Source organism: Hippopotamus amphibius, chromosome 11, assembly GCF_030028045.1.
Source record: "Hippopotamus amphibius kiboko isolate mHipAmp2 chromosome 11, mHipAmp2.hap2, whole genome shotgun sequence".
In the NCBI taxonomy this organism is placed as follows: domain Eukaryota; kingdom Metazoa; phylum Chordata; class Mammalia; order Artiodactyla; family Hippopotamidae; genus Hippopotamus; species Hippopotamus amphibius.
The window spans coordinates 31604840-31621067 of record NC_080196.1 but is presented as its reverse complement, the minus strand read 5'-3'; the positions used below and the strand labels follow the sequence as shown (position 1 = coordinate 31621067).

At 38.4% G+C, this 16228-nt stretch overlaps 1 protein-coding gene across 8 annotated transcripts in view; it reads right to left on the bottom strand.

The window, feature by feature from the left end:
* LOC130831938 (24-hydroxycholesterol 7-alpha-hydroxylase) overlaps window positions 1–16228 on the bottom strand; it is a 69642-nt gene that overhangs the window by 11132 nt on the left and 42282 nt on the right. For all 8 annotated transcript variants that reach the window (XR_009048148.1, XM_057700422.1, XM_057700419.1 and 5 more), the window contains 3 exons: window positions 15675–15808; window positions 8281–8376; window positions 7347–7435 (listed from right to left, as the gene is read on the bottom strand). Coding sequence is in view for 7 of the 8 variants with exons in the window: in XM_057700422.1 (XP_057556405.1) it covers window positions 7347–7435; window positions 8281–8376; window positions 15675–15808 (319 nt within the window). In the remaining variant the exon portion in view is untranslated. The remainder of the gene's footprint in view (window positions 1–7346; window positions 7436–8280; window positions 8377–15674; window positions 15809–16228) is intronic.

Below are 16228 nucleotides of genomic sequence, written 5' to 3'. Positions count from 1 at the left end.
AGGAATACTACTGACTTCATTAAGATGAACTACTCACCAAATAGAATTGATTGTGTGCTATATCTTAAATTCCAGACCCTCCAGGAAAAATTTAGGAAGTGACATTTGTTTTTGTTTACTTTGATGATATACCCAGAGTAAATGAAACACTACCCCCTTACAAAGCCCAAGCTATTTAGAAAGCTATTAACTAATGTGGTTAGTATATGTTAATACAATATTTCATGCAGTTCAACAGACCTTGAAAGAAGGCTTTTGCTTTTATGGAAATTATATATTACTGAGGATGCTTTTCGTTGCAAGTGACAGAAAACCCCCATCAGACTCGTTTCTGTATTGAAGGGACTGTATCGCTTTATGTACCTAAAAAACCTAAAGCTGGTGCTGGCCTCAGGCAGAGATCACTCCAATGGCTCAATGACGTTACAGTGAAGCCAGTTCGCCTCTGCTGCTCTGCTCTATGGTACCAACTTCATCCTGCTTTCATAGTCTCAAAATAGCTGCCGACAGTTTCTGGGGCCAAATGCTTCTTTATTCACATCCTACGGGGAAATGATTATTTCTGACCCAGAAGCCTCAACAGAAACTTTCACTTGGTAGTTAATTGTACCGTTTAAAACACAAGGCAAGACTGAAATCAAACACTGTGGGAAGGGAGGGAGGCCACAGGGATGGGATGTGGGGATTGGCTTAGGGAACACTGCTTCACTCCTATCGAGCTGGGGGCGGAATCGGCACCTCAGCATCCCGCAGACCTCCAAATGAAAATTAGGGCAATTAGCAAGGACGAAGAAGGTATTAATGATGGAGAGATAACAACCCATGGGCAATACTGTGATATAGCACAGTTTTAATTCCAGTCCTCTTTTCCTAGGAATCAAAACCTCTTTCTGAACAACAGAGAGACCGAACTTATCAAAGAGCAGTATCTCAGTTTAATGAGAGGAGAATGCCCATGAAAAAAAAAGTGGTGGCGAGATACCCAACCCAAAGTGCCCTTTCTTCCTGTCCAACAGCTACAAATCCTGTGCAGGTGTTCTGTGCACCACCGAAAGCCTGGCGATCTATTTGGTAAATAAAAGGAAAAGAGGGTCCTTTCTGGCATTTTTGGAGCAGAAATGAACATGTTTTATTTTAGGAGCACTTTGGTCTAAGTATCAAAAAATCACTCTGGAATTTGCTGCTTCTGTTCTTGACAGACTTAAATCTTCGCCTCATAATAAAGTGTCAGAATGAAATGGCTGGGAAAGTAATGACTGCAGTCTCGCCAGTGGTTTCCGTGCTCCTTTGAGTGAGTCATTGCTCCCCCAGTAAAGCAGAAAGGAGAGAGAAGCGTGGCTAGAAGTTAATAAAGGATCCGGAAGCCTCTCTCAGTCTTGGACTTAACCACGTCCGCTCTTCCCACTCTCGACCCTTTTCACGTCCCCTCCAGGACGTGGGCACACTGTAGCGAAAATGTTAGGAAACAATTCTATAAGTAAATCCAGTTCATTCAGCTCCATTTACCAACTGGAGTTGAGAGGATGCATTCGTTTATGTAACAAATCCCTCAGAACGAACTGAATTTGTAACTCCTCATGAAATCCAGAGGGACTGGAGTTGCTCACTCCTCAAAAGCAATCAGCTATCTCCAAGTATAAAAGCGAGAGAAGCTACTTACAGTGCTTCTCAAATATAAGATCGCACAAAGATATTTTACTGAATAGGGCACAATTATTAAGATTACATTATCTTTAATGTAATCTTAATACATTAAGAAACAACTGTACTGAGAGCTTCACAAACCCCAAATATAGAGTTGCCTTGCTACCACTAACATATAGGTACATTACATTTCTGCGAGCACTCAGTTTTTTTTCTCCCCTCAATGTTTGATACTGCTGCCTTTCAGGAAGCTGTGCTTTCTTCTGTGCTGTTATTGATTATTCTCATCTAAAGCCTTTCCCAGTGCCCTTTCCTCTGAGCTCCCACGGCAGTTATGATATAGATGACTCCTCTGGCATTTCTCAAGTGCCATCTTATGCTGTTACATAGGACTTGTTTTTCACGTTGCTATGTCTCATTTCTCCAACTACATTATAAGCAATTCGGGAATGTTATGTGTCTTTGAGTCTCCATAGTGTTTAATAAGGTGTCTTGAGTTAAACTGTAAGCTCCTTGAGGGAAGGGACTTCATCCATTATCCTGTTTTCCAAGGTAAATCCTAGAACTTTACCCTAACATATAGCATACAATTGATAAATATTTATTGAATGAAGGATAAGCATTAATACTAGGTGCTCAAGAGATATTTGTTGGTTGAATAATAGTACTGCTAACCTACTATCAGCTGGACCTATGTTTGAATTAATTTTCCAACAGTGATGTGAGTTTCATTAGTAATTCAAGACAGCTCCATGACTTTATGACCTAGTACTGCCCTGGGATACATGAAGAACCCAAACACACAAAAAAATGTAGAAATCACAGTTTTGATTCCCAAGGAACCCATGCTTCATTTCCATGTCTCAAGTACTGCAGCCTTTCTCTTATTACACCCTTTTCTTATCCAAGCATGCCTTTGTAAGGGGGGGGTAATCGTGCCAAAGATCAGGGCTATTGTTTTACACTGGAATTTAACCCATATCAATTAGCACAATGAGAGAGCCAACTGGGATCCTCTTGCAGAGATGGAAACCAAGGAAAATCAGGGCTGTTGGCTTTGGTGTGCATTTCAGGGAGTAGGTATGGCAAGCACACCCCTTTCTGCTAAGATCATCAACTCTCAGAGAGATACCCACTCAACACTGGAAATCCTCTGTCCTACTCCTCCAGCTAAGAGGAAAATGTCCATTCTTCATCTTGCATGCTACGATGGCTGGTAAAGTCTAGCAGTTCATGTGCTTTCTCCTGTTTGATTTTCTGCAAAATCACGAGACTTTTCTAGCCATAGATTTACTGGGAAGGGTTCCCTTCCACCACAGGGAAGTGTCTAGCAAGGGGTTCATCCTCCAAATATATTCTCTGAACTCCCATCATTCAGAGGAGGAACTCCAGTTCTTCCATTCTGCTTTTTGGTTGCCAGCACTGAGTTCTTATTTAGTGTTCACTTGGGAGAGGGGCTCTCAGACTGCCTCGGTGGCCAGAACACCAAGGGGTGACAGCTGCAAGGCCACAAGACTGTTTTCTTGATGAACTTTGATCGTCATCTACTTCCCAGGCAACTTGCTCTGACTCACTGAGTATTTGGTAGATGAGAAAATAAATTGGCTCAAGGTACACAAACTAAGAATGGGTGCAATTTCCTAGGGATTACACTAAGAGTTTGTGGGATTAAATTTCTAGCACAAAGATCTATCTTGGCATATGTTGTCCAAATGAAGTCATTCGCTTTCTTGAACAATTTTCTGTTTGGTCTGTTTCTTTTTTTTCTTTAAATGTTTCATGAGTTGACTGTTTAAAATAAGTAACAGGAAAATTATGGATTATTAAAAACAGAAAACTAGACCAAGTAGGTTCTTTAAAATTAAGTCATATTTACTCAACACTCATATTTAACCTCTAGATTTTGGTTATATGAAATATGTTTTGCTGCACTTCACATTCAAAAGTTTTCAAAGGAAAACTTAACATCTTGTCCCCCAAAGTGCTCCTGTTCCTCATCTCTATTTCTACCATCTTTTCCAGTCACCTAGATTCGAAGCCACAGCCCTCCTCAAATCCTCCCTCTCAACTGGTCACCATCTCTAATCATTTCCCAAATCTGGTGGATTCCACTACTCTCTCACACGGAATATTAGCATGACCTTGTAACCTAAGTCATGCCCCACTCTAGTCTGCTCTACCCAAAACTTTTTATTACTTCATTAGTGCCTCCTGAGCTGTGTATCAAGGTATTAAGGGGCCTTCTCAGTTGGGCCAATGTACCCTTTCAGTCTGTCTTCTCGCCACTATTTGTAATCTGGTCCCAATAACAGTAAAACCATAATCCCTAACCTACGTAACCCCTGTACTAAATGACCCCTCGGTCACTGTTTCCTCAGTCTGGAAGCTTATCCAACCCGTCAGAGGCCACTCTCCCCAGGAAATTGTTCAAGATCACCCCGACCATGTACACCCTCTCTCTTACTCCCCATAGCATCATGTTTGGCCGTCTCTCACCCTGTGTTCCTTGCAGTTATTTATGAACTTGATATGATATCTTCCTCACCGTCTCCAAGACAGCATCTCCTGAGGGCCAAGAACATGTCTCACTCTTGCCCGAAGCTTCTGCAGTACCCAGGACACTGCCTTACATATAGCAAGAGCTCAGTACGTTGAAAAGGGTATAGTTTCTGTATAAATAATATACTACTGATTGAGCTGAGATGTCATGGTCCCCTCTGTTGTACCCATTACTGTCAAACTCAAGTAAATGTCTGTCAGCCTCAAAAGATATCACAGTAACGTCATAACAGCCCAAGAAACCATAGTCATCAATCTCTGACCACTGGCCCATCTACATGCTTCATTGCAAAGCATTTCAGTCCTTGGTCTAAAATATTTCTAGCTCAATTTCAAAGATGCTTATAATAAACTCTTTTGTTACAACTGGGGATATACATAAAGGGATCCCCAAAAACATAATATCTAATGTTTTTAAAAGACCTAATATTAGTAGGTGACAAAAATAATAAATGTATTATTGGTTTAAGAACTGCTTTTCTAAAGTAAAAATAACATGAGAGAAAGGGTGAGCATGATGGGTTTTTGCAGTTATTATTTGTTTTTGTTGGTTATACTATCCTCTTAAAGTACCTGACTCTCAATTATTGCCGAAGTCCAGCTCTGGCGGGTCCAGGAGTACCCAAGGGATGAGTGGTGGCGTAAGGAAGAGATGAGGAGGGCTGTGTCTGCCATGCAGGATCTCTCTATATTGTCAGAGCTTTGTGTGTTTATATAGTAAACATATCTCAGAAAAAATCTTTTGACAGAGCATATCTTCCCTCAGCATCTACCAGTTTCTTTCTTTCATCAGGTTTGGCTTGCAAACCTTGTGACTCTGAGGTAAGCATATGTAAATAACTTCTCAATCTTATATCTAAGCAAACTATAGCCCTTAGAACCCACACCTATGCCTAATGTCTGTGTCTATACTTATGCCTGCTGCAATCATGAGCATTACAAAAAGAGCCACCCCTCCCTTTTCTCCAGCATTTAGTAGCCTGAGGTGCCCACCTTTTCCACCCAGGAGTGGTGGGAGGGGACTTGGTGGGGCAGACACGGAGAAAGAATGTGTCAAACCCTGGTTCTTTCCTGGGGACATAGCAACAGGGAGGGGAAGTGGGTGGTAAGCATAGTATCACAAAGAAACAAAGAACAGAATGTACAATGGGTGGAGATGGTCTGGGGCCTGTCCTTGCGGAGCGGTCGCCTTGCGAGCCTCCTGCTCCAAAATGCCCTTCCAAGGAGTTCTCGCCTTGCGGTCCTCCTTGGAGCCTGGTGACCTTGGCACAGCATTGGCTTGTCCAGACGGCTCCCGACAAATTATAATGTTCAACATTGGAGGTTTTTGGTCGGTATGTCAGCATGTTTTCAGATCTAACCAATGAAACCTCCAACTCAAACTGCCTTAAAAGAGAGTGAACATTTATTACATATATATTATATGTAATATATATTATTCGTAAAAATAGAAAACATTTATTATCTAACATAATAGGAAGTAGAGTAACTCCTCAAAACTGATGATTCAGTGACACATGACATCTCATGAACCAGGCTCTTCCCATATCTCTACTCTGTGTCCACAGACTCCAAACCATCCTAAAGCTTATTCCTCTTGAATATGCTCTTAGTAACAACTGGAGCTACCTGCTTGCTTGTTCACTTTCAATGGGAGAGGACAGAGGGGGCCTCTCTCCTAATCGTGAAAGAAAAAAGTCTCTCCTGTCAGTCTGATTGGCCAGTTTAGGTCAAGGACCTACCCTAGGACAAATCGTTGTCTCCAGGGAAACACCAGGCACCAATGTGCTTACCCCTCGGTTTTCAGAATAACTTCTAAGAAGGAAGATGGAATTTCAGTGCTTGGCTAAGGCTAATTAAAACCATTTTGGAGGAGGTGTCATTATGAAAAGCAAGTTGATATTATAAAACATAAAACAAAGGAGGAGTTGAATGGATGCTGTTGAGTAAGTCACAAGTGCAAATATGGATTGGTAATTATATTCAAACAACAAAGACGATTACCTTGGGCTTTCCTGGTAGCTTGGCGGTTAAGAATCTGCCTGCCAATGCAGGGGACACAGGTTCAAGCCCTGATCCAGGAAGATCCCGCATGCCACAGAGCAACTAAGCCTGTGTGCCACAACTACTGAAGCCAGCGCACCTAGAGCCTGTGCTCCGCAACAAGAGAAGTCACCGCAATGAGAAGCCCACACACCACAACCACAATCAAGAGTAGCCCCTGATCTCCGGAACTAGAGAAAGCCCATGCATAGCAATGAAGACCCAATGCATTGAATAAATAAATTAATTGATTACTTAATTTTAAAAAAGTCTAAGAAAAAAAAGACTATTGCCTTAAGAAAATACAATATTTTAAATGTAGAATTTTTACAGGATTTGTATGTTCACTGAGTGAGATTTTGTTATAAATAGGTACCAACATTTCTCCAACAGAACCATCACCAATGAGGAAATGGGATTTATTTAATGTAGGCTGTAAATTTTATGAGGTCAGGGACCATGTCCATCTCCCTTAGTGCTTTACTCCTAATGCTTAGCAGAGGGCCTGGCACAGGTGAGATGTTCAGAAGGTTTCTTCTTGAATAAATGAACAGTGACTAACTCGTATAGAACAGAGAATCACATTGAAGAGGAGGCCTGGGTGTCATATTAATTTAACTCTAAAAGATATCAAAGGCAGCTTTTTATAGAACAAAACTAATTCAAAAAACAAAAACCATCCAGTAAGCTGCTGTCATGCTCGAAGTTAAAGATGTTCTATAACCCCAGCAAATGTCCTTGATAACACTGTTGTTCAAGAAATATTATACTTCTATCTTTACCATTAAAAAAGGTAGAACTCAAAGCACTTCAAATTATCCTTATAGGAAGCTGAGCATTTGAAACACAAACCCAGCTTTCCTCTGGCAGCTGCAACTGTAATATTTCATTCTCTCAAGGTCTCCTACCAGAAGCCCCTGCAGACATTCCCACAAAGACACTGAAGAATAGGATGGGCCAAGCAAACAGACTGTGGTCTCCTAGATTTCCCTGTGGTTTTGGTAATAGAGAAAAGAGGGATTAAGCCAAAGCTTTCGCCCTCTGAGCCCCCATCTTTCTGCAGACTTTCTGGATAAATGTGGCCCAGCTGTCGCACTGACCTTCCAGGACACTGGTACTTCCCGCTCCCAAATGCCACGAAGCAGTCCAAGAAAGCATGCTTCTCTAAATTTGCCTTTTTCCAACGTTCCTGTGGGAAGAAAGCATTTTTTTTTTTTCTAAATCAGTCTTATATAAATAAGCTTAACTTTATTTCTCTAGGCTAAAAATGATCTTGTACAGCTAATCCTTACATATAAAGTTGCAGGGTTGTTGGTAATTTTTTCCAACCTGTTATTAATATCAGCCACAATTATGTTTTTGGAACGGGAACTAATAAATAAAAAGGTTTAAAAAGAATTCTGTTAAGTGGTAAATGTAAATGATAATGTAAATCAACCACAGAATTGACCTCAGAAGAGGAAGAATATTTATAATAAGGCCTCAGGCTCCATCTTAAGATTGCCCTTGGTCATAAATTTAGTAATGAGACACTGACAGCCCTCCCTGTTGGAGACAGCTTGGTCTGCAGAATTAACATATCTGGATGCCATTTTTGACAGTTTTATGTAAAGGCAGAGAATGGACTCAATGACCTCTTCAGATTTTGTTTAGCCCTGTAACTCCCCAATTCTAAGAAATATCAGAACACAGTTTTAATTTGCTTCATTTTTACTTTTTGTACTCCTTGGAAACCAATAAAGCAATTGCCTGAAGAACATGAAATATGGCTTCTATCAGAACCAAGCATATTTACTTTAACATGTCCTGCTGGTTTCAGATAAAAATTTATTTTAAAGTTGGTGAAGCTTATTCCAAAAGCTTTTCTATCTCATTTCTAAATGTTATGCCGTCTATATTACAAATCCAATCTGTGCTTTGTAGCCTAGAGAAATATGGCTGCCTAATGATACAGCTCTAGGTAGCTTATGAATTCACACTCCTGGCAAAAAGGAGGAAATCCAAGGACAAAGTATACTGAAAGAGATAACTTACAGGCTTGAACAAGTCAGGTTCAGGAAAATACTTTGGATTTCTATGTAGCCAAAACGGAGACAACATCAACAAGTCACCAGAAGGAACGGTATAGTTCTATAACAGAAAAATAGGTTCCAAGTCATGTTTTGCGATCTGCTTTAATGAGAGCTTGGGTCATTAAAAATAATCCTACAACCATATTAGAGAGAAGACATATACATCGTATCATCGATGGTGAGAATCTCTCTCTCCTAGATGGCTCATTTCTATTTTCTAATGTAGGTAATTACTGATTTCTAACTCTGATGATCAGTTACACACACACACACACACCCACACACACCCCCACACACACACATATCTTTGGTTACATGGGGGAAGATAGTAGATACATGCGAAAATTTTAGAAACAGGCATAGGTCCACTGTAACACAGCTTTTGGTGTTTGATATTGGGGTTTGCAGCAAGTGGTCTTGATAATGGAAACCACAGTGGATTCCCAGGTTCTGGAACAGAAAAAAACTAACTCTGAGACAGGACACGGGCCATGCTGGCACTGAGAACCAGGGGCAGTGGGTGTTCTGTGCTGGGGGACGCTGATGACAGTGTCAGGGCAGGGCTGTGGATTCTGTTCGCTTGTTTGTTTGTTTCCCTCTAGCAGCAGCTGTTAGGGCAGAAAGAAGCTGAAGACAACTGGTTAGGAAGACATGGCACAAAGCAAGGGCTGTGTGCTTATTGGGCTGGCTTCACCTTTGAGATCTCAGTGGTTGTGAAACTGATGATAAGCAGTATGTTTCCTCAAGTCTGCATGTTCCTTCTCCATTCACGTTTTATAATAGGTTTTCATGATATACAAACTATACCAAGAACAAAAAACTATTTCAAAAAATAATCTTTACATCACCTTGTTCAGGAACCAAAGGACAAAGAGTGCCCCCACCGTATGAGATCACTAGAGAGCTACCACCTCTACTGAGGTGAGGACATTTTATTAGTAACTCCCTTTGCCAACCATCAGAAGCCACATCTGTTTAATCCTGCATAATTCTGCAGTATCCTCAAGATATTTGCAAAACATTTACTTTAACTTTATACATCTAGAACAGTAGCGCATTACAATTGAAAGCATGTCTTTTTACAGGAGCAGGGAGTGCAGTATTAGGAGCAGGGGCCAACATTTTTTAACCCAAGAGAACCCCTGTTGGCTCCGATGCCTACTTGAGTTTGGTAATTTCAGCACCAGGATTGCTGGAGATCAGAAGAGATGGAGGCTTTTGCTCGTACCCTCTTACCATTTTTGAAGTGGAAAGAGACCTGTGAGATCCCAGTCCTGTGTGTTTGTTCTACCTCTGCTGGAACTGAGGCTAGAGGGGTCACGACTGGCTCTGAAATCAGCTAGGGAGGGCCCCAATATGTTTGGGGGGTAGCCCCGGGCCAGACATGCAGTCAGGGCAGCTGCTGCCCTTCCCCTCCTTCCGCGTCACAGCCCTCATCAGTGACTGCTGACCTAGGATCATGACATGTGGATGCTGACTGCTGCAGCCTACAAAGCAGGCTAGTAGAGGAAGACTTCAAAGGGGGCCTCGGGAAGAGCATTCCCACTAGCAACAGGGAGGAGACCAGACAGAAGTTCCTGCTGCAGCAGCAAATGCCGAGAAGAATGTGGGAGCTGGTTGTATCAAAGGAACCCTCTGAGCAAATGGACATCATCATGTGCAGTCCTAACAGTCCCGTCATTGTTAACATGGCAGATGAAGAGAAAGATCAAGAAGGAGAAAAAACAGTCAGAGGACCGGGGCATAGATCACTAGGAAGCGGAAGTCACAGCTTCTCTGTGTTGGCAATGACGACACCTGTCAGGTAGACAGAAGTAAACCTGGCCAGCCCACCCCATGGGGATGCTGTGAGTCCAGATGAGCTTCATCTGCTAGTCCGGAGATTGGCTTTTCTTGAAGAGGAAAGAAAAGAAGGAATCTCTGTTGTACCTCAAGAAGGATGCTAAGACCAAAGTGGGTGCAAGGAATGAGGACTCCTCTTCAAGAAAAGAGGAGTCCTGAAAAGGCAAAGCATCCATCAGAGGAGCCCCAGAGCACATTCTTTCTCTCTAGCTCTTGGCCAGGAGCTTGGCTGGTGTTAAGTTGCTAAAAAAAAAAAAAAAAAAAAAAAGTACTTTAAAAATAAAAAGTATATTCTTTGTGCGATTAAAAACGGCTTTCTAGAAATTTTGGAAAATTCAGAAAAATAGAAAAGAACTAGAAAAGAAAACTACCAGAGTGCTGACAACAAAAGATAGACATCAATTGGCTTGACTTCCCTCTAGTATTTTTACCTAATAACAGTAGTTTAGTTTTCTGTTGCTGTTATTGTTGTTTTTATATATAGTTTATTGTTTATATATACTTATACATATTGTTTACATATATATAAATACCTAGTATATACATGAGATTGTTTTTATCCTACTGAATAAACAATTTTTGACTCTTACTTTGTTCACTTGATACTATAGCATAAGTATTATTTTTATATTGTATATTCATTTTAAATAATTTTCTTTCCAATGGCTGCTTAATCAATCATTCTCTACTATTTTTTCTATAATAAATAATGTCATCACAAACATCTTCTTCCACAAAGCATTTTTCATAGATGTTCAGAAGACATAGGACATGGATATTTTTAAAGCTATTAATACACGTTGCCCAACTGTTTCCTCAAATTTTGTAGCAAGATATGTTTCTAACTACGAGTACAATATATGAGGGTATCAATTTCATTGCCCTCTTATCTGCTAATCTGACATTTAAAATAGGTTCTTTTTGACTGCTGTTTAAGTTTGTCTTTGTTGAGCATTTTCCATGTTATTTTCTTCCATAAAACTTTTGTGCTCATGTCCTATCCTCATTAATCTTTGTAATGTTAGTGCTTTACTTATTAATCTGTAAACTCATTAAATATTAAAATTATTTACCCTTGCATTTACTTATATTGACATTTAGTCTTTTTTTTATATTTTTTTAATTAATTAATTAATTAATTTATATTTGGCTGTGTTGAGTCTTTGTTGCTGCACACGGGCTTTCTCTCTAGTTGTGGCAAGCAGGGGCTATTCTGTTACAGTGTGCATACTTCTCATTGCAATGGCTTCTCTTCTTGCAGAGCACAGGCTCTAGGCATGGGGGCTCAGTAATTGTGGCTTGTGGACTCTAGAGCACAGGCTCAGTAGTTGTGGCACCTCGGTTTAGTTGCTCTGTGGGCACCCAGCCCAGGGATCGAATCCATGTCCCCTGCATTGGCAGGTGGATTCTTAATCACTGTGCCACCAGGGAAGCCCCGACATTTAGTCTCAATTTTTGGCTTACATTTAATTTAGGTTATACTTAAAAAATAAGATGCTAAATTTCGATATGGTACATTTGTTCATCTGCTTTGTGGTTTCATTGATTAATCCTAAACATAATCAGCCCTCTTCTCTCCACAATAGTGGCTTTCAAAGGTGGTTTAGGGTCTTCTGTGAGTCTCAGGACCTTTTCAGAGAATCTGTCAGATCAAAAGTCATTCCTGGGTAAAAGACTCATTCAAAGTATAGGATAGACCAATGGATTTTAATGTAACTGAGTACAAAAAATTCATTGATACATTTTCAGATTGCAACACACTTTTAAGAAAGTACCTCTGTTGAGTTTTAGTGTCCTATCAAAGAACAGCCACAAAAATATCTGAAAAGGCTAATAAAATACTCTTTCCTTTTTTGGTTACATGTCTGTGTGAGGCTGAATTTTCTTCATTTCCATCAATAGGAAACAATAGGTCACAACAGACTGATCACAGACACATACACGGGAATTCAGACGTCTTCTATTAGCAAGGCATTAAATAGATTTGCAAATGCTTAAAATGATGGTGTTTTTCTATATTTTTTTGTTTTGAAAAATATAGTTATGTTTTATAAAACCAGACTATTATTTTAGCATGTATTAGGTTTCTTACTATTTTTAAAATGAATTCTTAAATAAATATTTTAACAATTTTCAGCTTTAGTTTCTAATACAGTAAATAATGATACATATAACTTACATAGACAAAAGCTCTTTGGGGTTCTAAATAATTCTGCAGAATACAAAGGGGCCCTGAGGCCAAAAAGTTTGAGAACTACTACTCTAGAAGTTAAAAAATATACCCACTTTTAGCCAGTCATCCCAAACCATATATTAACTTCATCTGTCTTCATGGACTTACAGTGATTCATTTACCCCAAATTAAATTCTTCTGCCCAAGGGGGTTTGTTTCTCTGTTATCTGTCTAGTCTGTTACACAGATCTGAATATCTGGTCTAACACCACTATCATGCCATTTTAATTATTGTAGGTTTGCTACACGTTTTAATATCTTAAGAAGATAATTAATTCCTTAATTATTCATATTTTCCAACCCTGTTTTTAGTTCATTCTTTCCTGAGTATTCCTGCAGATTAATTTGGTACTAAATATGAAACCTTGAAAAGACGGCACAGGTAAAAGTTTAAGAGTTTTGGAAAGGTGACATAAAAAAGAGAAGGAATAGAGTAAACCAAAGAAAGCAGGCAGTGTTTGTCCATTCCTACTCATTCCAAAAAATATAGAAAGAAATGATTACAGGAGCAAAACTAAATATTCTGTTCAGACTCCATTAGGAAAGAGCAGTGGAGAATACTTCTAGCATTCACAGCTAAGGAATCTTGACCAGTTGTCCAGCTGGTCAAGACATAGATGATCCCAGCTGAAATGTTTTTTATGATTCAGATTCCTGGGAACATGTTAATATAGTCAGCAAAGACATTCCACCTGTTATAGAAAATATTTGAAGCTTAGAAGAAACAAGTTGTACAAATTTATACTAAGGAAATAATCAGTAGTGTGCACAAATATTTAGCTATAGGAATGCTCATTTTTGCACTATTTATAATAGTGAAATAATGGAAGCCACACACATATTCAAGAATGGGGAACTGACTTAAAAATTTATTCTACGTCCATATACTAGGTTATACTGCAATTCAAAATGATGTAGATGTCTTCCTTTGATACAGAAAACTATTTGGGATCTCCTATTAAATAAAATAAAAGCAGGTTGTGAGAAAATTAGCTTGGTATGACCCTGATTTATGATTTTTTTAAAATGTACACACTACAGGAAAAAATTCTCAAGCTATAATAATATTCATAATGGTTATGTCTGATTTGCAAGATTTTAAGCAGTTCTTAACTTCTTTGTTTAGCTTCTTTTTAGGGTCCTGTCCCCCTAATTACCATATTTTGCTTATGCAACAAGAAAAAAAACTGTTTCACTTATTATTTTAAAATTTAAAGTCTCAACTCTGTAGGGAGAACATCACAGTGATTAGTTTGGGGTTGAGGAAAGGCAGTGTTTATTTTATTTGCAGAAGAAATAGTAGGTACAGGAAATGCTGAACCTTTTACAAATATTAAAAAGAGACGTAAAAAATAATGAAAGGAAGTCTGGAACATTCTGGGAAGACGGCAGCCTAAGCATGTGTTTTTGGGGTTGCTCCACCACTAAGGGAGGCAAAACCAGCTGCAAGGGCTTGGTAGGAGCCTGGATACATCTGAGCCTTGTGTCCTCTAGGAAGACAGTGCGAGTGTGAGAAAGTGGAAATAAGAGACTGTGAATTTTTTATATAATTTATTAAAGTGTTCAGGGTACCTATTATTTTTAATTAAAAATTTTTATTGGGAATCCATAGACATTAGATCTGTAAGACAGTCTGGTTTTATATAAGGATTATATGCAGTGAATAATAAATGTGTTTATACCCTTGGGCCAGTAATCCACTATGAAAATATAATTCAACAATAATCCTTAAAAAAGAAAATGTACTAGGCGTAAAGATATAAATAATTACCATATTAAAATAACCACAAAGAAAACTGCTTAAATTCTCAAGAGTCAGGAAATAATTAAATATTTAAGCTATCAACTCAGTGTACTATTAATGTGGCCTTGAAATAAATATGAAAGCTCCCTAGATGCATGAAATGTGAAGAATAATGTTTTTAAAAAATTTAATGACAGATTTACACTATGATGAAACAGGTTTCTGTAGTGATGTCACAAAGTTGCAGATACAAGGTCAACACACAAAAATCAAATGTATTACTAAGACAAGTAATGTACAATGGAGAATCAAACTTTTAAAAATATACCATTTACAAAAACTCCAAAATAACTCAAATACTTGGGTATTAATCTATCAAAACTTGTATAGGATCTATATGCTTAAAATAACAATCAAAATATCCACTTATTGGTCAGGCAAATAACTATTCTGCAATTCAGCTAATTATCTACTAGCCAGAATATAAATAAGGCTATATAAAAGTTCAGTAACAATTACAGTAATATTCAAAGTTATAAACACATTTTCTACTTAATTGTACCAAGTTGTTTGACTATTTCCTCTCAATATAGAATATATAGATATATTCTTTTATTATATATATACATTTATATATTTAAACATAAATATTTCAATATATATTCTTTTATATTCATAGTTTAAAGTAATTAATAATTTGATTATTTAAAAGCAAAAACTTAAAATCCCACTAAAACGGAAAGTTTCAATTTACGTAAGATCAGTTAAATAAACTACATTTCCTTTGGATTTAGTAAGTTGCAACTTGTATAAAATTTGGATTTTTTGTCTCTTCTGTGTCCTACTACTACAAAATCTTCTTGATTTAAATCCAAGCACTCTCAAGCCATGTATAGAAAAAAGTTAAGAAGAGTGGAGGGCTGACTAACTGCAACCTGTTTAGATAATTCAGGCCACAAGTCAATCATTGTAAAAAATTTTTTTGTTGTGCCTGATCGATTAACCAAATATTGAACTGAATATCTGCCATGTGCACGTACTTTCACGGTGCACTTGAGAATATTCTCCTACTTTGTCCATAGAGAGGACCTCCCTCAGTGGCTATTTCCTAGTATCAGTTGCTGTTATCCATGGCATTCTTGCCATCTGCTCCTGTATCTGTGATCTGTGGCCTGAACTGTCTTCCAGTTATCCTAAAGGACTTCCCTCACACCCTCAATTTCTCAACCTCTTCCAGCTCAGGAATACTCACTGGTTGGTTCAGCAGAGAGGAGAGTATCCGATCCACCTGCTTGATTGAAATAGGATCATACTAATTCTGATACAGAATCATGAAAGGGTTAGGTTTTAGCTAAAATAGGTGCCAACAGGTAAATATCTCTAGTAACAAAATGTCCCTGCACAACTCTTACTAGTAACCTGTTCCAGGGTCACTTAGTGCTTAATGGAACTGAAGAAATTATCTAATAATAAATCAGCAAAATATCTACTTTTTTTCCTAGAAGCTTCATTACTTTAACACAAAACCAAAACTCACCAAAATTTTAACCGGCTTCAGCACTTTTCTAGTAATGACACCAGGGGCTCTTAAACGAGTGGTTTCCAAAATACACCATTTAATTAAAGGGAGTTTCTTCAAGTCATCCTCAGACACTTTAATCTTATCTTTACCTGCAGAGAAATGTACGGAAAAAAAGAAAAAAGATGGACTTAAAGAGGCCAGAAAGTGATTTTATGTAAGCTCAGCAACATAAGTTAAATACAGCCTCTTAATATTATTATTACTTTTGCATACCAAGTTTAGTAATTTATAGCTCTTTTTATCATTTTCTTCTCACAAAGATAAAATATATGGCATAAAAAAAACTAAAGCAATGGTGATTACTGTAATGTAATGGATTGGTATCCAAACTTGGTTCTCACAGACCTATGGCTATCAAAAGATAGTCCCTGCCAGAAAGGTGTACAGTTTTTACTCATTTCATCATTTCTCGTCCAAATTCTCATTCCACTTAAGGAAAGAGCAATAAAAGATTGGCATCAAAAGTACAAAGTACAAGTCTGAGAAGTCACCTGACTTACTTCTTCTAT